The sequence below is a fragment of the Biomphalaria glabrata genome, chromosome 9 (assembly GCF_947242115.1).
Source record: "Biomphalaria glabrata chromosome 9, xgBioGlab47.1, whole genome shotgun sequence".
NCBI classification, from domain to species: Eukaryota; Metazoa; Mollusca; class Gastropoda; family Planorbidae; genus Biomphalaria; species Biomphalaria glabrata.
Window position 1 is genome coordinate 2942036 of NC_074719.1, and position 26465 is coordinate 2968500.

At 37.2% G+C, this 26465-nt stretch overlaps 2 protein-coding genes across 2 annotated transcripts; one reads left to right on the plus strand and one right to left on the minus strand.

Annotated features, from left to right (window-relative positions):
• Positions 1–4314: 4314 nt before the first annotated feature.
• On the plus strand, positions 4315–5289 carry LOC106059769 (uncharacterized). Its single transcript, XM_013217451.2, has one exon. The coding sequence runs from the start codon at positions 4315–4317 to the stop codon at positions 5287–5289; it is 975 nt and encodes a 324-aa protein (XP_013072905.2).
• A 608-nt stretch (positions 5290–5897) lies between these two features.
• LOC106059770 (uncharacterized) lies at positions 5898–25231 on the minus strand. Its single transcript, XM_056041312.1, has 14 exons — positions 24888–25231; positions 22959–23010; positions 21608–21822; positions 19052–19253; positions 18381–18539; positions 16893–17035; positions 15834–16059; positions 15545–15685; positions 14858–15004; positions 12528–12634; positions 11637–11829; positions 10964–11092; positions 8701–8868; positions 5898–6570 (listed from the first exon to the last, which is right to left on the minus strand). The coding sequence occupies exons 1-14, from the start codon at positions 24960–24962 to the stop codon at positions 6302–6304; spliced, it is 2226 nt and encodes a 741-aa protein (XP_055897287.1). The 5' UTR covers positions 24963–25231; the 3' UTR covers positions 5898–6301.
• Between the last annotated feature and the right edge of the window lie 1234 nt (positions 25232–26465).

The window sequence follows — 26465 nt, forward strand, 5'->3', positions numbered from 1 at the left end:
ATGGAGAGGCATTCTTCTCTCAAGTACATTGTGAGCAAAATATGCCTGGAATTCCACATGTTTATTGGCACTTGAGATACTGTGAAAATGCACAAATCATCAGAAATAGGATAATTAATATAGAAGTTGTACTAGTACAGTCTTGGGTTTACTTATTTGTTTTATTAAGTACATTTTAAGTTTAGTTTTAAGATTTTCTTCCTTTCTGTATTTGTGCTTCATTGTCAGGATTAAAAAAGAGGTAAGTATACCTTTCAGACCTTGAGATCTTACATGGCAGATGATGTTAAGGTCATCAGTTTCTATGGCCAATGGATAATGAAGGTGTAATGTGGCCAGCACAATGATCAACAGCTTTACTTTTTGCAACTTATGTCAGTTACCCATTTGGGTTTTATAGATTCAGGGGCTTTCTTTAAAATCCTGAAATTAAAAATTCAAGCTTTCACCAAGATTCAAACCCAGCACCCCTCAGTTGGGAAGTGCTTTACCACTTGGCCACCATGCCTCCTTGTCAGACTTAGTCTTTCGTTTTGACTCCTCTGGGCACACAGATGTCTGGTTAACCTCTCAGAACATGTGTAATTCTAAAAAACTTTTCAGGTTCTTTGATTTCATGTGACTGATTTCATCTGACAACTAATGTTTAGCACACTGACTAAAGTGATCTAATTTTATCATTAAAAATTACTGTTCATTTCTAATTTTATTACAAAAGTTTGGTTACTTAATGTGTAAAAATGTTTAAAAAAATGATCAATGTAAGATTTTTTAAATTTATCTACAATATTTTTCTTTAAATTTTTGAAATATGTTTGTATATTGTATATACTAAGGATTGAGCAAACTTCACTAAATCTCTTCTTTTGTTACTTATATGCCAAAACTGAAATCAAGTTGATTCCTCTTCTAAATTGTTTGTGATAATGTAAATTGTTTATTGTATCTCCCTATCAGCATTGTAGCTTAGTGTGAGTCAGTAAGTCAGTACATTGATATTTATGAGATTAGAGAACTATTATACCCTTTTGGGTATCAAATATACGTTCCATTGAGCACAGTATCATAGAATATTAACTGACATTGTACAGTTTTTATTGTTAGGATTTTTTAAAATACATTTTTTTAATAACTGTGATAATTTAATATTTGAAGATTTCTGTATAAAGTTTTTTAAGAATAGAGAATTTAAAGATGTTGGCAACTGTTTACAGTTAAATGAGTTTGCTGGATGAAATGAGTTCGCTGGATGCCATAGAAAAATGAATGGAAGGTTAAACTTTATTAATTTTTTTAAAAATATTTAAAGGGAAAAAAAAGGTAAATTAAGTGGTTACAATGAAATGAATAGAAAATTAAACAACAAAACCTGATAGAGTCTGTTGAAAAGACTTTGATAGAAAGAAAAAGAAACGCATGAAAACTCTTGGAGCTTGTTTGAATGCAGCACATTGTGAAGCCTTTGAAATCTGGACATGAAATGAAATTCCTTTTTGACATTTCATTTATTGGATTTTGCAAAATGTTTTATTCATGTCATAATTTTGATGAATAATTTGTTTGTTATGGACTTATTGTTAAGTTTCTTATCACACCATATTAAGGGAAAAGGATTTAATACATTTTTAATAGCTATTACCATGTTGAAATATTGAAATATTTTCTACTAAGTTTACGTGATTATAAATGTCACAAGTTGTATAGTTTTCACATCCATGTTTGTTTATTTAAAAATCTCTAGGATACAAAAGTTGTATTATTTATTGAGGCCAAACAAATGTAATGTGCTATTTATGAAGCCAAATAAGTATTTGTAATGTTTAAAACTTTATTAAATGGTGAACTCTACCACATTCAGTTACTTCTCAGTGTTTGATTTTTTCCTAATAATTATCACCATTCATAAATAACAACAACAAAAATTAAAATAATTAACAGCTTTATTAGGAGTACTAGTTTGCAGTGTGGCCCCATTTCAATATTTTAATTCACCTTGTAACATAAACACAGTTCAATTCCCTTCCAAGCAGACAACATTCATACATTAGTAAGAATTGATATTTTATGCAAATCTACATCTGAGCTATTGATGTTTTGGTTTAATTACTATGGTTAAATATAGATGTTTCACGTGTGACCTTCACCTTGAAAAACCCAAATAGCTTCAAATGTTTAGTAAAGTTACAACTTGGACAGCCCATTTCAATGGATATTGTGAAGAAATTTAAATATTATAGTATTAGGCCAAGTACTTCCGTTCAATGTTGTTACAAAGAACATTGTAACTAAACTAAACATATATCATTACGTCGTATGGGGTGCAAGCCGTGGGGAATAGCTATTGATCATACTAAATGTTCTTTTAATCCGAAAGTAGTTAACTTTTCAATGGGAGTTTACTCCTACTCGTCTTGGCAGAGTTTAAGTCATTGATTAACTCCCATGACTAGATTGACCCACGAAACGCGTAGGGCGTAATTATCTTCTTTGTTGAAGTGACGTCTGTAATTTACAAGATAAGAGAGGGTCTGGTAATATCACAGGACGTATTCATCTTATGCTTGACTTTAATGTGCTGGTGTATAAATGATCAAAGCTAATCTCGTCCTTCGCTTAGCGTGAAGTTAAATTAGAAATGTCATAAATACGATATCGCCCCTACTGTCTTGTTAGGTATTTATTTTCAGTAATAGATATACAAAATCACAAACTTTCTTGGTTTTTCTAATCTCTGTTGTATTCACATAAAAGATGTGTTTAGTGAACAGTTAAAGCTGTATTTAAACTATTTAGGCTCTTTAATGTCAGCTACCAGTGATCTACAGGTCAATAACGAAATGAATAAATTGTATATTTTTCTCAGAAATGACTTAATCTATAGCATAAAACATTACAAACAATTCGACTGTGGCATAAAACATTACAAACAATTCGACTGTAGCATAAAACATTACAAACAATTCGACTGTAGCATAAAACATTACAAACAATTCGACTGTAGTATAAAACATTACAAACAATTCGACTGTAGTATAAAACATTACAAACAATTCGACTGTAGTATAAAACATTACAAACAATTCGACTGTAGTATAAAACATTACAAACAATTCGACTGTAGTATAAAACATTACAAACAATTCGACTGTAGCATAAAACATTACAAACAATTCGACTGTAGCATAAAACATTACAAACAATTCGACTGTAGCATAAAACATTACAAACAATTCGACTGTAGTATAAAACATTACAAACAATTCGACTGTAGCATAAAACATTACAAACAATTCGACTGTAGCATAAAACATTACAAACAATTCGACTGTAGCATAAAACATTACAAACAATTCGACTGTAGCATAAAACATTACAAACAATTCGACTGTAGTATAAAACATTACAAACAATTCGACTGTCTCCTACGAGTCTAAAGAAGAGAGTAGAGCATTGCACGTTGTCAATATCTGATACGAACATCAACCTCTAATACGAACATCAACCTCTGATACAAACAACAACATCTGATGCAGACGAAGCCTTTGTTTGCTAAAGCTTTACTTGTAAAGTTCTAGCATTACTACAGTCTATATTATGCCATTGTACATTAGAAGTCGCCAATGTTTAACCCTTATATAGGTCTACATAATCGTTTTCTTATTGGTGGAAGAATGTATGTATAAAGACATATATCGTCTATACTTTCCCTTTTCGAAAAGCTCTTATAGATGTTTTACATGGGACTAAATCTAATTCCTTTTTAATAGCATCTAAATTTGGACTAAGGAGGCGCGGTGGCTGAGCGGTAAAGCGCTTGGCTTCTAAACCGGGGGTACCTGGTTCGAATCCTGCCAAAGACTGGGATTTTCAATTTCGGGATCTTTGGGTGCCTCTGAGTCCACCCAGCTTTAATGTGTACCTGAGGTTAGTTGGGGAAAAGTAAAGGCAGCTGGTCGTTGTGCTGGCCACATGACACCCTCGTTAACCGTAGGTCACAGAAACAGATGACCTTTACATCATCTACCCTATAGTTCACAAGGTCTAATAGGAGAACTTTACTTTAACTTATATTGTGACCCATGCTTTTTTTGTATAATTTAGAAAAAACATTGTAGGCGACATTTATAATTGTACGGTGTTGCATTTTTTTTTGCCCAGAAGATTCTAGTAAGACTACAGGCTATTGGTACAATTAAAGTTTGAATAGTTTTAGAAATGAGTGATTCGTTTCAGGATCTTTCCCAAGATCAACTTGATATAGTTATGATTCTATCAAACAAAGTATTACTTCCCTTATTTCAAGGCGTCGGTACTATGGTCAATATTTTAAATACTGTCATCTTCATCCAGCTGGGATTTAAAGATGTTATGAACATTTCGTTCTTGGCAGTGTCCCTCTCGGACCTTGGCTACACCTTATGCAACGCAGCCATTAACGTGTGTCTGGTCGTGGCTCTGTCTCCATGGCAACAGAACTTACCTGTCAGCATGCTGTCCCTTGGCGGTTGGCTGATTTGCTATCAGTACATCTTCGTAGACACCTCCACCTGCGCTCACGCCTACTTGGCCCTGGCCAGGTGTTGCTGTGTCACAATGCCTTTCACGTTTAAGAATGTCTTCACCGCCAGACGGACTGTCTTTATTATTGTCGACGCCTTTATAATCAACACAGTGTTTCGTATTCCACTCGTGACAAGCCACGGACTTAGCTGGCAAACTAGTCCGCTGACCAACGCCACGAGGCTCACTATTTGGTTCTCCAACGACTACCCATTCTTCATGTACCTGGAGAAAATTATTTGCAGGACTGTGCTGCCAGTCATCTTCTTGTTGGTCACTTTCCTCTGCACGATCATACTGACATACGCTTTAGTAGTCGCATCTAGGAAACGCAGTTCGATGATCATCGCAAAGAATTTTTCTGACGCCAATGTAAAAAAGTTTAAAGCTAAAAAATATGAGACATGCTCACGAAACGAACAAGTAAAGCGCGCTGACAATTTACACTCGAATGTTTTGAGCTGTAAAGAGTTGGTACTCATTAAGGCTGTAACGCTGATCACTGCATTGAAAGCGATCACTCTCCTGTTCGTCTGCGTGTTTGCCCTGGCAGAAGCTTTAGTCCCGGAGTTCTTTCCTGGCAGGAAATACAACAGACTTCATGCAACTGTGACTGCATTAATAAGCATCGTCATGAGCGCCAATCAATGCGGGAATTTCTTTGTTTATTGCGCATTCAACAAGAGATATAGATACAAACTCAAACGCAATTTCTTTCAAAATGCGTAAATTAAGAAATATATTAATATATATATATATATATATATATATATATATATATATATATATATATATATATATAATATTGCACTTTCCACTTCTTTAAACGTTTATAATTAACGATTTACTTAATTTACTACTATGAAAAGTGTAATAATATTTGTTTAGTATGGATCCCTATGTTCAGAAACAAAGTTAATTTTCTATTTAGGGAGATTTTCACACATATTGTCAATTAGAGTTACCTTCTCTTTGTCTACACTTTTGATTGTAACTTACAAAATCCTATTTACGATTTTTAGCAATGAAGTTAAGAGAGATATATAAAAGAGATAAAACAATAAGAAGAAATGTGTTGTCGATATAATGGAAGTTGAAGGAAAAGAGGAAGAGATTTTGAAATTAATAGACAAAAATATACAATGTCATGGGAGTCGTAACGAAAGATCAGTTGCCAACTACAAAATACAAATTACTTTGCCTTTGCAAGTTATTATTTTGAAAGTTAGAAAATGAAAGAGATTTTGAAAAATTGACAAATTTTGTTATTTTGATTGTATTCTTTTAAAAAAGTATTTCTAAATGCATAGGCTACCATATAAGAATTATTACATGTGTATAAATAGCAATATTGACATTTTTTATTTGGATACTTAGTAGTAAGTAATAATGCTGACCAAATAGACTTACATAGATCTAATCAATGATATAATTATAATAATTCATTGAGTTCATTATAATATTAGGCTTTTAGTTTATTTTGCCAACACTTCTAATGGTTCTACTGTATATACATACAGGTTTTAAAAGTTTATAATATACAGAGTGAAGCATAAAGTTGGGCAATGATAGTATTAAACTTTCCTTTATTCTATAATGTGTACTTGTATTAATAAATGCTCCCTAAGTCTAAGACTTGTATTAATAAATGATCCTTAAGTGGCTAAAGTCTAGAATGTGTATTAATAAATGCTCCCTCCACCCCTAAGACTTAAACTTATACCAATTAATGCTCCCAATTCTAACTAATGAACGAGATGGTAAACTCTGCTTTAAAGTTCTCATCCTGTTGATTAAATGGATACCACATTGGGTAATTGGTGTTCCAGATGTTGTTGTAGATATTGAAGGAGAAATTTCTCAGGGTAGAACACTCAAATGGCTGAAGAGGGACAGGGAAAGGGGAGTCAATGCGATTGTCTGTCCCTAGATTGACTATCGGCACGTCTCTGGTGAAGAACTGTATGCCCTTGTTGTCTTCGTTTAACAAGTTCACTTCATTCTTGACACCTGTTGGAGATACAATGCAGAGGAGTACATGTGTATCAAAAGGGATAGGAATAAACTCGTTGGGATTTAACTACATTGAATCTTGTAACACAGTAAGTATAAAAGTAAAGTTCCTCTTTCAGACCTTGCGATCTCTAGGGAGGATGATGTAAAGGTAAGGGCCGGTCCTAACAATTGCGGGGCCCTATGCGAAAATGATCACGCGGGGCCTAGCCCGTGTGGGAATAAGGATAGTATGTGAAAATTAAGATTTTGTATTAGAAAGTAAATTCGACTTTGAATTTTATTCATTCTTCACTTAGTGTTGGCGTTTTCCGCAATGAATGACATCCACAAATGAAAATTGTGTATATTTTTAGGAGATTTTCCCAAGTTTTCAGGAGATTTTAATAAATGCAGGAGATTTCCAGTAATTTTTCGTATATATTTTGCAATTTAATAATCACACATACAATTAACGCGGGGCCTATGAAAGCGCGGGGCCCACTGCGACCGCATAGGTTGCAGTGGCCTAAGACCGGCCCTGGCAAAGGTCATCTGTTTCTGTGGGCCACGGTTAACGAGGGTGTCATGTAGCCAGCACAACAACCAACCGTCTTTACTCTTCCCCAGCTGGGTGGGCTCAGAGGCGCCTTAGATATTTAATATATATATTTAATATATATAGTTCGTCCATCGTGGTTCGATGATGACCACTTTTGCCATCCAGGGGGCTGAGGGATTTGCACTGGGGTTTTGTGCCTCCTCATGTGGCTGGTGAGACCTATGTGAGCCTGGAATGTTCGGCTGCACACTAGGCAGGTTATTCCAGCTGGAGCTAGTGTCGTTGGCCTTTCTTTTCTTCTCTGGCGCTTTTCTTCTACCAGCGCTGTTCTCTTTTCCTCAGCAATTTGTGCGTCAGTTTTCACTGCGCGACGCCCTGATGCTCTGTCATGTGTTTCTGTGTCCCAGGTGGCTGGGTCAATGCTGAACGCCTTCAGAGAAGCTTATTGGGTGTCCCTGATGTGTTTTCTTTGTACACCTTGTGAGCGCTTTCCTTCCCTTAATTGGCCATACAGGAGTTGTTTAGGGAAGCGGCGGTCTTCCATTCGACAGACGTGTCCTGCCCATCGCAGCTGGTACTGCATCAGGATTGTGTGAATGCTTTGCAGACCCGCTTTTCAAAGGACTTCAGAATCTATAGATTAAATACAATAGGCTTATGAAAGTAAAGTATTGTGTGTGTTTGCGTGTGCATCGTAGGAAATGGCTGGTCCTGTTGTATTCGCTCTGAACTGTTGTCAATGTGGTCCCGAGTTTGAAAACTGCCCACTGCCATTTTCTGCTGTCCTTCAGGTATACGCTAGGGCTTAATTGTTAATTTTTTTATGGAAAGTATGAAACCCATATTCTAAAATCAAATTAGAATCTAAGTGCTTGGTTTCAAATAGATGACACTGTCCCAACGTATGCTGGTAAAAAATAATGTGACTTTATGATCATGCTTTGACTGGTGTTTATACAAAGTCGATGGGTTGTAGCTGGTAAAAGCTGGTCCAACTAAACCATTGTAAGCGTATTCATTTCTAAATGCCGAGCTTGAATACCATTTCTTTTTTAAAATAAAACTTAAAGTAACTTTTCTTACCAGCTTAGAACTTCAATGCCAACTCTAACCGTATCCAGTCACTACAAATACATTATCTGCCAGAATTTTAATCCTGGTTGCATAAGAAACACGCACACACATTCAAAACAATTGGCTCGTTTTAGCTCACTCATAAAGGCCGCGGGATACACATTTGAGACCAAAAGAAAATCCGCTGCCGAGGACAGACGCAGACGGCGAAAATAAAATCTAAATCGATCACCTGCGGACAATGGCGACAATAATTCATCTAGGAGAGAAAACTACGAAATGAAACATTTGCTGCCTTGCAAATGATTTTGGCTGATCAAAGGCTATGGGAGCACACCCAGAAAGAAAAGCAGGCTGAAGACGGAGTCAATGACCTAATGGGCAAATAACACATTGACGAGCAACCTCTTCTATGTTGGAGTTCATATGAAACAACGAAACGTTTTCCAGACATGCGCACACAATTGAGAGCACACTTGACACACATTCTGACCTAGACATCATCTACTTACCGTGGACATACTGACTCCCGTTTAGCACTACATCACAAGGGTCAATGTACTGGGACATCTTGTCCAGTGTCCACTGGTAACCTTGATTGACAGGCTGGAAGCCAAAGGAGATGGACTCAGGCAGTCTGGTAGTAGTCTTACCCAGCATCAGGAATGTGACATTTACGGCTAGTGGAAAGTTAGTAAAAAGAGATTAAGTGGAACCATTAGTTTAATCTTGTTTAGGACCACAAGATAATCAGAAGTTACAGGGAGACTTAAAGTAGCAAGTACATTGACATGCGGGGGATTTGTGGCTGAATGGTTAAGCGCTTGGCTTCTTAACATGGGGTCCCGAGTTCAAATCTCGCTGAAAACTGGGATTTTGAATTTCGGGATTTTTCAGGGCGCCCTTGAGACCCACCCAACTCTAATGGGTACCTGACTTAAGTTGAGGAAAGTAAAGGCGGTTGGTCGTTGTGCTGGCCACATGACACCCTGCTTGTTAGTCATTAGTCAAAGAGACGGATGAATGAGAACTTTACATTGACATGCATACCAAATTGATAGTACATAATATATACAAAAGAAACAAAATATTTGGCTGGATTTATATAAGTACAATTTAAGTTGTTGTTTTTTTTGTGGTTTCCCCTTTTGAAAAATTATGTTTATAAATGCTTATTATAAAAGGAAAAAAAATTCTAGAGAATTATTGGCCTTTTTCAGTAGTAAAGATTGACAAGAAGACCTGGCGCTAGCTATGGTCGGAATGATATTTAAGATTGTAACACTATGGGTCACCAGCTTCTGATTTTTTCCCAAGGCTCAATTCTGAAGCCTTTTCCATGTTTGGATTTACCTGCAAGACAGCAGAGGTTTGAATTCAGTTTTCCTTCCCTAAGCGTAGAAAAAACTGAACTGTATATCTGGAAAATACAGCGCAGTTCACCAAAGATACCTGGCTAGTTATTTGAACATGATAGTAAGAACGCAGCAGAAATCTAGAACAGGTTGTAACACTTTAATAAGAAAATTAAAATTATTTATTGTATTGTTAATACTGTGGTAGTGGCGCGGATGGGGTTAATTGTGTGACACAAATTACATAGGCCAGTCCGTGACGAATGACGAGCGGCAGTGCGGCGACGCTTCAAGAAAGATCTGTTGTGAACACTTCTCACGCCAGTTACTTTGGATACGGTCACTCAGAAAAGGGTGACGTTCCGTCAGTTTTTAGAGGCCTTCGGGGACCCCAAAAAAAGAGCGAAGGTGTAGAGGCCCTTCACTTCGCTTCAGAACTTCTCAAGTGCGGTAGGAAGTCACGATTCAAAACTGAATCCGGTCCAGTGAGTCCAGTGTGAAGTCGATCCAAAGCAGGAAATCAAGTCCGTGACGAAGCGGAGAGGCCAGCAAAGATTGATACACGGTACAGAGTGGATACGGCGGTACAGAGTTGATACGGCGGTACAGAGTTGATACGGCGATACAGTGTTGATACGGCGGTACAGCGGTGATACAGGGTTACAGAGTTGATACGGCGGTACAGAGTTGATACAGCGTTACAGAGTTAACACAGCGTTACAGAGTTGATACGGCGGAACAAAGTTGATACCGCGGTACAAAGCTGATACGGCGGTACAGAGTTGATACGGCGGTACAGCGGTGATACAGGGTTACAGAGTTGATACGGCGGTACAGAGTTGATACAGCGTTACAGAGTTGATACAGCGTTACAGAGTTTATACAGCGTTACAGAGTTGATACGGCGGTACAGAGTTGATATGGCGGTACAGCGGTGATACAGCGTTACAGAGTTGATACGGTTGTACAGAGTTGATACGCGGTACAAAGTTGATACGGCGGTACAGAGTTTTTACGGCGGTACAGAGTTGATATGGCTGTACAGCGGTGATACAGTGTGACAGAGTTGATACAGTGTGACAGAGTTGATACGGCGTTACAAAGTTGATATGGTGGCAGAGATTTCCACGGCAGAGCATTTGTACAGTCAGTGTTACGTGTTGCCAATTTTACAATATAGGCTGTTCATTTATTGGACATTAAAGTGTTGCGTTATTTTGAAGCTCTGAGTTGTCAAGTTCTTTGAGTTGTTTGTGTCGTGTTTGGGGCAGTTTGCAGAGAGCCTTGATAATGAGAGTCGTTACAGTATTTACTTGTTTTGTTAAAATTGAAAAGGGTATTTAAAAAATAAATGTCAAAGCTACATTTTAATAAACAAATACATTAATTAACACAGAAATTTATTCGACATTTAACTTACTAGGCATAATGGAAGACTCCATTCTATACTGTATATAAAATACTTTCGGGGCGCCATATTTAGTTCTCGTCTGATCATCCTTAGTAACGGCCTTGACCCAGAAGACACACGTAGTAAAATTTAATCCGACTGTAATTGGAACAAAAAAAAATGAACAAGACTTGACAGACTATATTGACTTAAGATCTGATGCAATTATATAACATCTTTTAAACAAAATTGTCAATATTTTATTCTTCAAATTATACATGTATTTTTTCCCATCATTCAATTATTTGCATACCAAAAATAAATTAAAAAATGAATTGCTGAAGAAATGGATAAAACGAAACTACAGTTTATTTAAACGTCTCTAAACTTAATACATTTAAATGTCAGCATGCTCACTATATTTGAATGGACTTCATCATACTATATTTGTATAGATTTCATCATACTTACTATATTTGTATAGATTTCATCGTACTTACTATATTTGTATAGATTTCATCATACTTACTATATTTGTATAGATTTCATCGTACTTACTATATTTGTATAGATTTCATCATACTTACTATATTTGTATAGATTTCGTCATACTTACTATATTTGTATAGATTTCATCATACTTACTATATTTGTATAGATTTCATCATACTTACTATATTTGTATAGATTTCATCATACTTACTATATTTGTACAGGTTTAGCATTGTCACTTCCCATCTTTTCTTTTCTGGATGAGCGTTGTCTGTCATGTTTGGCTTGTCGTAGCCGACACCAGAAACATAGTTGTACAATTTGGCCATGTCAATAAAATCTTGTTCCACGTACGTGTCGTAAAGGATCTGGCCAATTCTCGAGGTCGAAGACGCCCACTCTTTCTGTCAGAAGATATTTAAAAAAAAAACATGATGGCATTGTGTCTGCATATGTGTGTGTATGCATCTGTGTACTAGTAAATATGTGTGTATGTGTAATGTATTCATGGCGTGTGTATTTGTATGAATGTGTTTACGTGCATGAATGTGTGTGTATGTGTCAAGTGATGCCCGCGCTTTGGCCCGCGGGTTATATCCAGCTCGTTGATAGTTATGTCCACAGTGCATAATGTAGCTACGGAGGATCGGTTTCATTAGATGTGACTTTTATTTTTTATTTTTGCGGTGAATCGCCAAGTAACACATCGGTCGAGAAAATATTTGGCTTCCAGGCCACCAAATGTTCACCATCACTGCAAAAGTCCTCTAGGGCAAGGGTTGATAACTCAGTTCGCAGACTGGCTAAGGGGAGATCATTTATTATTTTCGTCTCAATACACCACTTAAAACAAAGTTAGGAAAAGTTAAAATGTTAAGCAGACGACTATTTTTGAGATTTGTTTTAGACATTTTTTTTGTTACATGGATGATTTTTTCAAACTTCGATATATTGTCTAGAAAAATGTTATTTTTTAAAATTATTATTTAAAAAAAAAAAACAATACGTGTTCACCCATGTCTTCAGTTCCAATTGTATCTATTCACGTCACCAACCTCAATATCCATTGTTGTTACTACGATAATAATCAGTTGATACTGACCTTATTGAACGGGTCATAAAGACGAATTAAAGAACCATCAGATGCGAAGCGAATGATCCCACCATTGGGACAGTAGAAATCTTGATCAGGAGACGCCTCTGTGTATTCTAAAAAAGAAAACAAAAATAAATTCTCTAGAAATGCCAACCAAATAGAACGGACATTTTACAGAGAGCTGCCAAATCTGGATACTTTTCAGTTCTTCTCATACATAGGAAATTTTACTGAGTGCTTCCAAATCTGGATACCACTTTCAGTTCATCTCACTCATAGGAAATTTTACTGAGTGCTGCCAAATCTGGATACCACTTTCAGTTCATCTCACTCATAGCAAATTTTACTGAGAGCTGCCAAATCTGGATACCACTTCCAGTTCATCTGATATATAGGACTACTCGTCGGAACCCTCCAACATATTCATGAGAGCGAAAAAGAGGCTTCCATGGCTTGTTATCTTATAGAACATTAATGCCAAAAATACATCCGGCGGGACAGATCCGGCTCGCGACGTGGTTCCATTCGGCCCGCCGAAACGTTGGCTCAAAGCGTAGAAAATCCCTCCTCCAAAAGAAAAGTTGAAAAATAAATCTTCCTTCGTTAGGGCCCTCGCCTTTCCTTGGATGGATTGGGACCATGACCTTAAACATCTGTGGGTTTATGAAATGGGACTCTGAAGGTAGAATCTACCAGGAAAAGTGAACGGATATTTACTTTTATTGTGGAACATGATAATAAGTCAACATATTTGTTTTGTATAGAAAGTGTAGCGGTTTAAAAAACAACAACATATTAACGGCATTACAAAACAAATATGGCGGCATTCTCGGTTTGAGCCGCGAATAAAAAATTGTTACAATATTGCTCACATTTTAAGTAAAGAAATGAAGCTATTTTCCGAATTGTAAAAAAGAGAGATAACTTTCAGATATCGCATTACTTAATGTCATAATGTAAGTACCAGATACACAGGGTTCTAAAAAAAATTATTACAGGCCAATTTCATTTCGTTTTTTGTACCTTTTCGGTCATGTGGCCCGCGGCACAAGTATCGAGAATTAAATTGACCCGCAGGTAGAATTGGGCAGGGCATCACTGGTATAGAAAGTGTATATGTAAACAAGCAGCTCAAATCATACACTCAAATACAGGGGTTCTCAACCTGTGGATCGCGACCCCTTTAGGGATCGATTGACGATTTGCCAGGGGTCGCCTAAGACCCTTGAAAATATGGATTGTTTTTGGTCTATTCTTCTATTGCTGTGTGTGTTTGAGGGTGGGGGTCGCGGCAAAGTGAGGGATTGTAAAAAAGGGGTCGCAGAACTTAAAAGGTTGAGAATCGCTGCTCAAATACATTGTTTACAACGTTTTAGTAGTGTATGCATTGACAGCCTCAAGTGTATGCATTGACAGCCTCAAGTGTATGCATTGACCGCCTCAAGTGTATGCATTCATTAGATATTTTATGATGGCGCATTTATATACGGACGTTGTATTCAGGTTCTTCTTCTTCCTGGTTCTCATTTCTCTCAGGGTCCTTCCTCTATCCGCCACTTGTGGAACCGCTTGGTAGAAGGTGATAGCTCCCCCAAGATTGTATTCACTGATATTCACATTATATCAAATAATATTCTAAAACTGTCATCAGTTTCTTTTTTTTATTAGAGATTTTCATATATGGAAGAAAATCCCTATATACCAAGCTATTTGGTGTATCTGGTGGACAAAATAACGGAAGTGCTGCCAAACTATGCGTTTTTTTTTTCTTAAAATCACTTGTTAATTTTGTGTATAGCTAAGCAGAGTCACATTTTCCAAGCTATTACGCCAGTAAGTATTATTTAAATGTTTCTAAGACTAAGACTGCTTTACTGATCCTTATGGAAATTTGTTGTGATTACAAGGACTCTTTTCTCATATAAAGACAACACAACAGAAACAAACACATGAATAGAACAGACACAATATAAAGAGTTCATTCAGCGACTTCACACATGCATCTTGATTCTTTTCATGATATTTGACCAACGAGTCTTTAATATAAACAGTCCTAAATATACATACACCGATTTCTGTTATTTAGGTCAGTGGTTGTGTGTTCAAACTATAAGGTATACAGAAAATAAATCAATTGGTGGAAAATATCCAATTGCAATAGAGTGAAATTCATTTCAAGCTTGCGAAAGTCTGTAGGACGGAGGACTTCAACCCAAAAAGGAGGACACGTCTAATTTTGCCAGACGTCTGGAGCTCTACAATTATTTAGTTGTCTTACAAAATATTTGAATTTGGCGCCGTATTCTCACACTTCCGTCACAAGGTTCCAAACTTACCGCTTAGATCCGGTTCAGCAGCCACCAGATCCTCGTATTCGTTCTGTATAGATTGAACTAAAGGGTGGTCCTCAAGTGCAGTCAATGCCAGGTCCAAGAACTGTCTCTGCTCTCTCCAGGTGTCCTCGTTGATCTGGTAAGGTTTGGCTGGTCAAAACATTGAGAACATCACTGATAACGTTGGTCTTAACTATAACATAACAGGGCTTTATTTAGTTTTTTAATAGAAGGTTTGTTAAGAATGTATGTAACTGTGGCGTTTCTTTTTTATTGAAAGTATTGAGGATGTTAGCAGAAAAATGTATATTAAAGTCTCTCAATAAAATAGAGCAGTGAAATGATATATATATAGAGAGAGAGCATCTGGTTGCAGACGCATTCAGAACGAGACAGCTGGAGGTCACTCACGAAGGCCGCGGGATACACAATTGAGACCAAAATAAAATCCACTGCCGAGGACAGACGTAGACGACGAAAAGAAAATCTAAATCGACCACCTGCGTACAATGGTTATGCTTGCCATGTGGCAAAATATGTAGGTCACAGTTGGGGCTATGCAACCACGGGAAATACTGCATTTCTCACTAATCTTCGGACTCGAAGACAAGCCTTATTACTTTTATTTTATATAGATATTAACAATTAAATAGAGCATATACAACGATACTGTTGCTATTATGTACTGACTTTGTCTGGCAGCTTCCAAAGCCTCATTGGTCCAGGCGATGAAATCAATGATGCCATGTGATCCCCAGGTGTGTTCAGGTATCTTGACCAGGTAACGTAACATGTTCTGGATTCTGGGGTCAGCGTGACGGTTGCAATGATCTGTGGAGCATAGATATTATTTCACCTTCAACTACCAGACATAAAACTATAACAGGGATTGGATGGCTGGGTGGATGTGGGACATTTGAAGAAGAAAACTGGCCAGTAAGTAGATTTACTGCTACGAGTGTTTATAGCACATACTTACAAGAGCCTTCACAGTTTTCCCAGGCTCGGACAAAGGCTCTATATCTGGAATATTTCCATGGGTCACTGGCTACTCCTTGTATCCAGGTGTCACCAATCTCAGACCACCTGACCGGCAGAGTGGACTTGACAGTTTCCAGTGCCTGTACAAAGTTGTCGAATGTGGACGCCACAAGCTCCGCCCCTGGAAACTCAGCTCTTAGTATTTCGTAATATCCTAGAACTTCCTAGAAGTATAAAATATATATGTGGTAGGCCTATTGTTTTTCCAACTATGTAAGTCTAAGACAAATCGGAAGTTACTTATAAAGCAATTGTAGTATACTTTGTTGATTTTGAAGTGCATGTTTTATTATTTATAATTATTAATATTTAAATTAAGCATCTCTTAAAATACACGTCATTAATTAAAGTTCTTTGCATGAAATTAAAACACACGAATTTCATTTCTCAAAAAACGATAAAATAGATCTTTTTTTTTTTACTAAAATGTATTACAAATGGATATCAGTTTTTTTTTCTAGAAAATAAAGTCCATAAGAAAATGATCTTGTGGCTTATTTTAAAGTTTGTCTATTGTTATAGCTTTCAGTTTTCATCTAATTGAAATATAAACCAAAATGAAGAAGAAGAGATAAGAGGATAAATAGAGAAAGAGAGAGAAAGAGAATAAGAGAAAGTGAGAGAGAGAAAGGGATAGTAAAAAACAGTAAGAGAAAGTGAGAGAGAGAGGGGGGAGAGAGAGAGAAAAAAGAGTAAGAGAAAGAGAGAGAAAGGGAGAGAGAGAGAAAAAAGAGAAAGAGATAGAGAGAAAGTGAGAGAGAGAGGGAGAGAAAGGGAGAGAGAAAAAAGAGAAAGAGAAAGTGAGAGAGAGAGAGAGAGAAAAAAAAAGAGTAAGAGAGAGAGAAAGGGAGAGAAAGAGAGAAAAGAGAAAGAGATAGAGAGAAAGAGAGACAGAAAGAACGAAAGAGAGATAAGAATCCACAGAGAAAGAGAGTTTTAAGGTAGAGTAAACAGACTAACGGATGATCAAACCTATAGAAATAACTGCTTCACTTACTTGTATAGTGATCGGTGGTCCAGTGTTATCTGTTCTAAACGCGAAGCACAATATTTCAGACAAGCCATCAGCAATGACACATTTGTCCCTGGACAGGCCACCAGGTTGGGCCGGATTCGGTCCCGGGTTCAGCGGGTAACCACCTAATTTAAACTGAAGAGACGTTAACTTTGGGACTAATCGAGGCCATTTGTTATAGAGGGCCTCAACACTGACCAGTGACGTCACAACCTGTGGGCAGATTAGAACAATAGCTCGTTGCCACGTCGTACAGACCTGTGACGTGTGCAACGAGCAATTGGTCTAAACTGCCTACAGGTTGTGACGAAGCAGGTCAGTGTTGAGGCCTTCTTTAACGATGTGTTTCGGACTGTCACAGTCTCGGTTGACATTGCCTGTTAAATGTTCACCTCGGGTTAAGAGGGTGAAAAGACACGTGAAACTCCTGATATAGAAACAGGAAGTAAGGATGACTCAATTGGCTTTTAGGGCAGTCTGTAGTATCTTTTACTCCGGTGCGGACTGTAGTGACTTAGAGAGTCGAGTTGTAACTTTGAGTTAAGTAGTATTTTTTAGCAGTCGAAGCCAGTAGTCTTTTGAGACAGTACACGTATTTTGGGTTTCTCTCTGGACTTAGGAGTCAAGTAGTAACTTTGAAGTTTATTGTTACCCGCTATGATGCGGATGTGATTTAATAAGACACAATCACTCTTTTGTTCCCCTGGCAATCAAATCATTAAATAAGAACAATCTGATATAAACTTTGTCACATGTAAATTATGAGTGAGTCTGGTGTGAATGTACACTTTGGTTTCTTATAGTTATAACGTTTTTTGTTTGGTGTAATGCACAAATTGTAAGACGAATTTCCATACGGACAATAAAGATTATTTTTATTATTATTATTATATTGGAGATGTATGATACAGCTGTTATGCGGACGCGAGTGCATTCTATGCATTGGATCATTTCTGTAACTACCATGAAGTGTGCAACATATTGTTTTATGAAATAAATGTTATATCTTGTCTGCCTAAATTGGACTCATTCAATCTGTACCATTTGTGTTAGTTACGTGTCAGCATTCCACGACATTCGCATTCTTCAACATTACACCATTTAACCTTTTACACCAGGGGTTCTCAACCTGTGATCGCGACCCCCGTGGGGGTCGATTGACGATTTGCCAGGGGTCGCCTAAGACCATCGAAAATATGGATTGTTATTGTCTATTCTTCTATTGCTGTGTGGGTGGGGGTCGCGGCAGAGTGGGGGATTATAATAAGGGGTCGCAGAGCAAAAAAGGTTGAGAACCGCTGTTTTACACGGACTAATCAACCTTTTATTATAAATCGAAAAAACAACAACAACTGAACTTGACATAATATAGGAACCTGTTGACTTTGAGAAGCAATGAAATCAAATTAAAGAAGCGCTGATGCTAGTCTTTTACGACAGTTCAGTTTTTTTTTTTAAACTTGATTTTACCTTTGATCCAAAACGCCATTATTCCATCTTCATCTTTCGAACTGAACTTCCAGACAAACGGTGACGGTACATCTGGAGGCGCCGTGCCTGGGTTAACGCCCACAGAGATGCTTTTGATTCCGTATTTCTTGAGTGATGCTAAAGCAGCTTTGGTGATACCTTGGGATAGAATGGAAGAGGTACACATTAGAAAGCACGTGACCTGGAGTTTGAAAATAGGTCGACGAAAAAGAGAGACAGTAATTCAATAAAATAAAATACATCTTCCGTACAAAAGTTTAAATAAAATGTAGACCATATTTTTTTTTTCTAAATTTGGAGCTGGAATTAGTTGTCATCTTTTGATTATACCGTTCTCTGACTCGCTTAATGTGGAATTGATCTAAATTTAAAACAGAGCGGAGTGATTTTACCCGGGCCATCTCTCTTATTTATAAAATGCGCACTATATCTTACTTTGAAAAGGAGCGGAGTGATTTTACTTGTGTGATCTCTCAAGTTATTTATTTGTCTAATACTTTAAAATAGAGCGGAGTGATTTTACTTGGGTCATCTCTCTAATTTATTTATTTGTCTAATACTTTAAAATAGAGCGGAGTGATTTTACTTGAGTCATTTCTCTGATTTATTTATTTGTCTATTACTTAAAAAAAGAGCGGAATGATTTTTACCTGGTACATCTCTCTGACTCATAGTCGGATGAGTCCTTTTAATGTTAAACATGGCGTCCAGGCGTTGACTGAGTTCCAAGCCAGACTCGAACAGATAGTAACTGATAAAATCTGTCTGGATGTTGAACGGGAAGGCGTGCCACGTAATTAGACCATCATACACCGTGCGACGGAACTCCATTTGTTCCTCTTTGGATGGACACTGTCAAGGAAAGACAATCACTGCACAGATTAGTGGAAACAGATTGTTGGTCTACTTTAAGTTATAAACTGGACAAAAATGTGATAATTATAATTTTACTTTTTCATTGTACACTTTTTATAATTGGAGTCTAACGGTGCAATTTAAAGTGACGTTCACTTTTTATTTTCATATCCTTTAAAACAAGAACTACATTTCTTTTAATACAATTGTTGGTTTTGAAAATACTGTACAACATTAACCTAGCAAATATTCACAGTCTGTACGCAGTTTGCAGTAAGCCCAAAGTTTATAGCAAGCCCAAAATTCACAGTAAGCTCAGAACCTTCTGTCACACTTATCCAAAACTCACATTAAACCCAGCATTCACAATGTGTTTGGCATTCATGCTAAGCCTACAGGCCTATATACACCTAAACAGGCCTATATACACCTAAACCTAATGAACAGTAGGTCTCCTTATGGTATATGGTTCTACAGGACCAACATTTCCAAGACAAGGCTAAAGAAGCACAACTTACACAATACAGCTTACTCTACACCAGCGGTTCTCAACCTTTTAAGCTCGGCGACCCCCCCTTTTTACAGCCCCCCACTCTGCCGCGACCCCCCACCCCCACCCACTCTCTCACACACACAGCAATAGAAGAATAGACAAAAACAATGCATATTTTCGATGGTCTTAGGCGACCCCTGGCAAATCGTCTATCGACCCCCCAAAGGGGTCGCGATCCACAGATTGAGAACCCCTGCTCTACACAATATACAGTGGCTTAGCTAGGGATCTAGGGGCTCGGGGGCTTGCATTTTGACATTCGACATCATGACACGAGATAATGGCGATAATATTGAATGTAAAAACCATTTTCGAACACTCATTTGGGTGCCGAGGGGATTTTCATATTTGGACCCCCCTTCCCCACACTAGCTACGCCACTGAATGTTCAATATATTTAAGACACTCAGTATACCAAATATGCCTAACATTAAAAATTACGTGTAACATAAAAAAATATGTGTAACATTGTAACATGCAAGCATGGTACGGAATATACAATACGCCCAGAGTCCCAAAATGCCCAAAGTTTACAATCTACACTAAACGCAAAAAGCCCAAGCATTTCATTATTACAATACCTCTATTTAGCTCGCACCTTCGTGGAAACGTCTTGATGGGCTGTAAAACCTAGGTGGACACGAATCTCGAAAACGGCTTTTACGATCTTCCAATAAATTTGACATGTTAATGTATATCGTTGAGAAAAAAAAATACTAGCTCGCGGGCCACTCTGGGAAAACTCTAGTTTGACCGTTATAATTTTGAGAATTAACTCTTTCTCTCCTAACTGACGATACCATCGTTGATTCCACTAGAATGTGGTAAAAAATTACGGAGAGAAAGAGTTAAGAAAAAAGAGTAAATTTAAATTTGGCTAAAGAACAAGAAAAAATTTATCCTGAACGGACTAGACGTCTTCGGGTATTTCCGCATTCCTTCAAGAGTTTAATAAATGAATGCTCAGGAACATTACGCGGCTCGTCTTGTAAATCTAGATCTAAATGTCCACCAATTGGAATAGTATAGTAGATCTATACATTCGCTTCCCGGGCATGCTACCCTGCCTCATAGTGGCGCCCTGGTGGAAGCGATCGTAAGAGGAAACGATTAGGCTAAAGGGTAGCAAAACAAGACTCCCGTGGGGGGTGCCTAAGGGGGTGCGAGAGCATCCTCATTGCACTGTGCGGAGTTGTAAAAAAGCTCCCACAACTTTGTCACAATCCAGGCGCTGTTCCTCAAGGGGCCGTTACATAAATGGTGTGTCCCGCACAGGTAGCCTGGTATAGATAAAGGAAAGTGGCGGGGGTATTAGTGTATGCGGTCTCTTGCCGCGAGTCTGACCCACCAGTCAGACAGAATAGTGTACACTGTTCTCATTCAGGCCGGTGAGAGGGAGCTCTTGTTCACTTTTGTTCACTTATGCTGGCCTTGAGTTCCAAGAGCCGAGGGCTCAACTCTACCTGACAGTTTAAGAAGAAGATACATTCGCTTAACCAAGATTCTTTCTCGAGGTGGGTGGGGGGTAATGGGGTGGGGCAAAAGATTTTCCATGTTTAAAAATCAAACATTCATTAGCTATTTAGAGAACAATAATCGCTCTATAAGTTATATCTAGAAGGTATTGCCTTAAAAGAAAATAAAGTATTTTTAAACTGTTTTTCTTGTTTTAGAAGTCATGTTTGATAAATGTAAAACACTCTGATATAGCATTAAATATGACTAATAGAATAAAAAATCTACCACACATATTAGATCTTGTAGACATATTTCTCAACACTTGCACAGAGCTTGATACCTTTAAGGGCCCGCCAATCAGAGTGATGTTTGGACAGTCTAGGTAAAGGGAGACCAGCCATGGATGAGTCGTATACACAAATTTCTCGGTGTAGCCGTCCTGGATTAATGTTCTTGAGATGTTGATGGCACGCACGAAGTACTCTGTCATATAGCGGTTCAGGACTTGGACAATGAACCCAGTGTCTTGGTCAATACCGTCAGCATAGCCAACATCTGGACAGCAGCACAAGGGCAAGAGAGTATAACATTTATCTTTTCTGATACTTATTAGGATTTAGTTACAATTAATGATTAAAGGTAACAAAATGAGTGCAAACAAAACATGCTAGTCTTTCTACAGGTCTATAATTCCCCTTACAGAACTAACGATCCGTTTCTTTGGCCAACGGTTAACGAGCAGGGTGTCATGTGGCCAGCACAACGACCAACCGCCTTTACTATCCCCAACAAAAGTCAGGTACCTATTAAAGTTGGGTGGATTCAGGGGCGCCCTAAAAAAATAAACAAGAAATTAAAAATTACAGTCTTAACTGAGATTCAAACCCAGGTTCGGAAGCCAAGCGCTTAACCACTCAGCCACTGCACCTCCTTTATAGATTAGTACTAAATTAATGTTACTTTTTAGTGTTTTTTTTATATATTTAATTAGGTCAAACTAAGATTAAGTTGCATATTAGTTCTACGTTACCATTAGAATGGTACACTTTTACTATGAGGGCACCCAAATCTCGTATAATTTTTTAAAATTCACAGTTATCTGAGGATTCTTTTTTAGCTTCACATTTTCTTATTTTATTTTATCTTATAGATTACAGACGTTACTTCAAAAAAAAAAAGATGATTATGTCCTACGCATTTCATATGTCAATCTAGTCGATGACTTAAACTCTGCTAAGTCGTTGGCTTTCCTAGCTGATTCAGCCAACCCATTCAATTCTCTAATGGCACTAGGGAAGAAGGAGCACTTCTAAATAATTGTACTAGCATATGGAATAAGAAATATGCCTCTATCTATGTGTATTTCTGAGTATTTCATTAGGTTTTGTTTTTCTATTTGTAAGTTAGGGATCAGGGTTTCATGTGTTATAGCTACTTTACTTTTAGTCTTCTGTCCGGAAGTGTCTCTAGGTTTTGAAAATAAGAAAAAAAAATAGAGCATGTCAATTGTTTATTATAAATATCAATACTTTTTGTTTCGGTTGCTAGAGTTACCCCAAAGACATTTCCCATTGGCTCAACGTTATATGATTGAATTCCTTTTTGGAAATATAGATCAGCATAGAAATACAAATAGAACGATAATAATGTTTTTCTTTCATTGAAAAACAAAACAAAACAAAAACACTTACCTAAATGGTTCATAAATACTATATGAACTTTAGTTATCTGTGTACTCTTCGCCTGGGAAGTTACAAAAGTGTTCAAATGTTATGAATATTTATCAGAAGAAAAAAAAATTTTTTAGAAAATTTTGCACTAAATTTTGACACTCTACGTTTATGCTTTTTATTTACACTATAATTTACATTTTTTTGCACACCATTTACACTAGATATTTACGCTAGATATCTACAATAGATATTTACACTAGATATTTACACTAGTTATTTACACTAGTTATTTACACTAGATATTTACACTAGTTATTAACAATAGATATTTACAATAGATATTTACAAGAGGTATTAACAAGAGGTATTAACAATAGATATTTACAATAGATATTTACAATAGATATTTACTGAAGAAATTTTTAAAATATATATGTATGCACCCAATATTTACATTAATTGTTTACTCTTGATATTTACACTTGTCCATTAAGCTAACCAAGTGCTAACACAGTTTGAATAAGAGATACCTTAGTATAGAAACTTCATCAGTTCGATACATAGGAGCTTCGATCTCTGTTGACTAACAGATTGTTTTTAACACTAGAGCAGACATTCCAAACGTCATCAAGGTGTATGGACCACATACACAAATTACTATGACCTGTAGGGCTGCAGCTCAAGATCAGTTGGAAAATATACAATTATTGATGGAATACCTGTCCCTTAGCTAAATTTGTAGTACTATATTGCTAGATAAGATTTATTATGACAACGCATTATTTTCTTTGTCCTGATGCTTTTTTGGGATACAAGTTGATTCATGTCAAGTTTTGTTTGGAAAAAACAGCTCACATAGATCAGTGTCTAGGGGTGTTACAAGAATTCTCGCTGCAAATTTCAACTTAACGTTCAGATAAATAACTAAAATTTGGTAAAGTCACTTTTACATATTTTGCTTTCAACAAGAATGTGACTGTACTTCTGTCAGCTCTAGTTGCACATTACCAGCAGCATTTTCAGGAGCAAATGAAAATGGAGATACAAACAACGAAAATTCTTGCTCGTATAAAACCAAGTAATTAAAACGGCCATTGAAAGCATCTTTTATCGATTCCAGGTGTAGGGCATATCTACCAAATGTTGCAGCTATTTAATCTTTTTAGTTCCTGACAAGTGAACAAGATTTTCTCTTGATATTTGGTTTATCCACAATTGAAATTTTGCTTGAAAGCGCTTCACACGAGCACACGCAGTTGTGACAATTTTGTCTTTACTTTGAAGTTTCAAATTCAAGTCTTGCAGGTGACCAGTGATATCAACTGCTAATGCCAAATCCTGAACCCATTCGTCAGTTTTGAAATGTTCAACAGGTTCACCTTTCATGCTCAGAAATAATACAGTTTCCTCACGCAGTGCAAAAAAAATTTCTTCAATACTTTATGACAGGAGAGCTAGCGGACTTCTGTGTAGCAGGGGACACAATCAAATTCTTGGCTTTTTTGTGATGTGATTATTAACGATTAATAATAATAATGAAGTTGACAAATCAACGCTAAACTTAAACGATAACTTGAAAGATAATTCGAAGTTAGTAAACAAACGGAATTATCACATCTAATTCAATTAAAAAATTTTTTCCAAAGTTTGTTTTCAAAAATCTGATCATTAAAGAATACTTCATATATCCTACGAAGTTGATTTAAGTTTTGTTGTTGTTGTTGTTGTTTTGTATCTGGTAAATATTGTACCCGAAAATTAGTGGTGACTGTTTAACTCTTAATAATTTAACATTATTTTTATAATTCTTCATCTGGCCAAGCGGGTCACATACAAACTGACGGAGGGCCGCATGCGGCCCGCGAACGCAAATGTTTGACATGCCTGTTCTAAAGAAGAAAGAGATTAAGAAAGCAATACAAACATTCTAAAGAATAAAAAGCTTACATCTTTGTGAACCACCGCAGCCTGTGATAAGACATTCACCAAAAACACAACTAGAAAAACTTTTAATATAAACATTGCAGAGCAATGTCAGCTTCACACTCAATACACGGTCTCTGTAGTCCAAACTTAAGACTTAAAGTTGACCCCCGAAGCAAAGTTCACCGCAAATGATACGCAATAATCAATTGATCAGTTTACATGTTATCATTTGCTTTTACTGTACAATATAGGCCAAAGAAATCCATATCAGTTGAGTCGTCTTGTTTGATTAGCATCCGTTATCTAACAAGAACAAAACACCATTTCATTGCTAATGTGTTTTCTTCTTCCGAATACACGCTGAAGTTGCCTCCCTTGGTTTCGTCGATCAAAAATGCTTCTTGATATGACCTTGAAGCCAATACGATTTCGGTAATCGATAACTAATTAAGCGAATAGCAGGCCAGAGAATGTTTTCTAAACTTTTCACCTGAAACTAAGTTGTTCGATTATTAAAAAGATGTCCACAGGGCAATGATCTCTAAAACAAAGTATACTCTAATCTAAGACAACAAAACAAGGGGAGTTTATGTTACACAAACTCGTAGGCAGCCCCAGCGGGTTATTCGCCCTCATGCAATATATACCTCAACAGTGTCCACTACAAGTGCTCCTACTGACCAAGTGCAAGTTATTATTATTATGGAAGTTAATTCATTTTCGATATCTGGCACTGTTTGTGTTACACAAACTCGTAAGCAGCCCCAGCGGGTTATTCGCCCTCATGCAATATATACCTCAACAGTGTCCACTACAAGTGCTCCTACTGACCAAGTGCAAGTTATTATGGAAGTAAATTCATTTTCGATATCTGGCACTGCCAGGGTTGTTCTTCTTGAATGGGAAGCAAAATACATTGCAGTCCCCTTAACAATGTCCACTGAGTAATTGTGTGAAATGGCAGGTCTGCAGCAGTACTGCCATTTGACAGGTAATAAGGATTCTCATGGGAATGCTTAGGACTTCGGATGTGTTTGCGAGGTCAGTTGTCATTATCTCTCGGTTGCTATTGTTGTAAACTTGCCCCCCCCCAACCCCGACTGACCTTTTTTTTTTCCCACGTGAAATACTTTTTGAGTTGTGTTTGTGCTTGGGGGGTGGGGGGGGGGAAACTGACCTGAGGGCTGTGCTGATGTGTTAACAGAGGAGTGATGAGTTTGGATTTCTTGATTGAGGATTGTTTTGTTTTTCTATTGTGTTAGTGAATCGGGATATGTAAATTCGATTTGGAGATTGTGACATTATTTCTTTTGATCGGGGATATTAATTGATCCTAGTTGGATTGTGCTTCTGCAATCGGAGAGATACCAACGAGCACGGTGAGTTATTTACTTTCGTTAAATCCCACGACGTAACAATATTATTATTATTATTATTATATGAAAAACAAACTAATCTGCTATTCTCTGGCACTGCCAGAGCTTCGTTAGAGAGAAACAAAATTCACTGTAGTCTCCCTTTAACAGAGTTCACTTAGACATTGTCTGGTGATGTGGCAGGTCTGCAGCAGTACACAAATGTGTACACGTCACTTCTCTC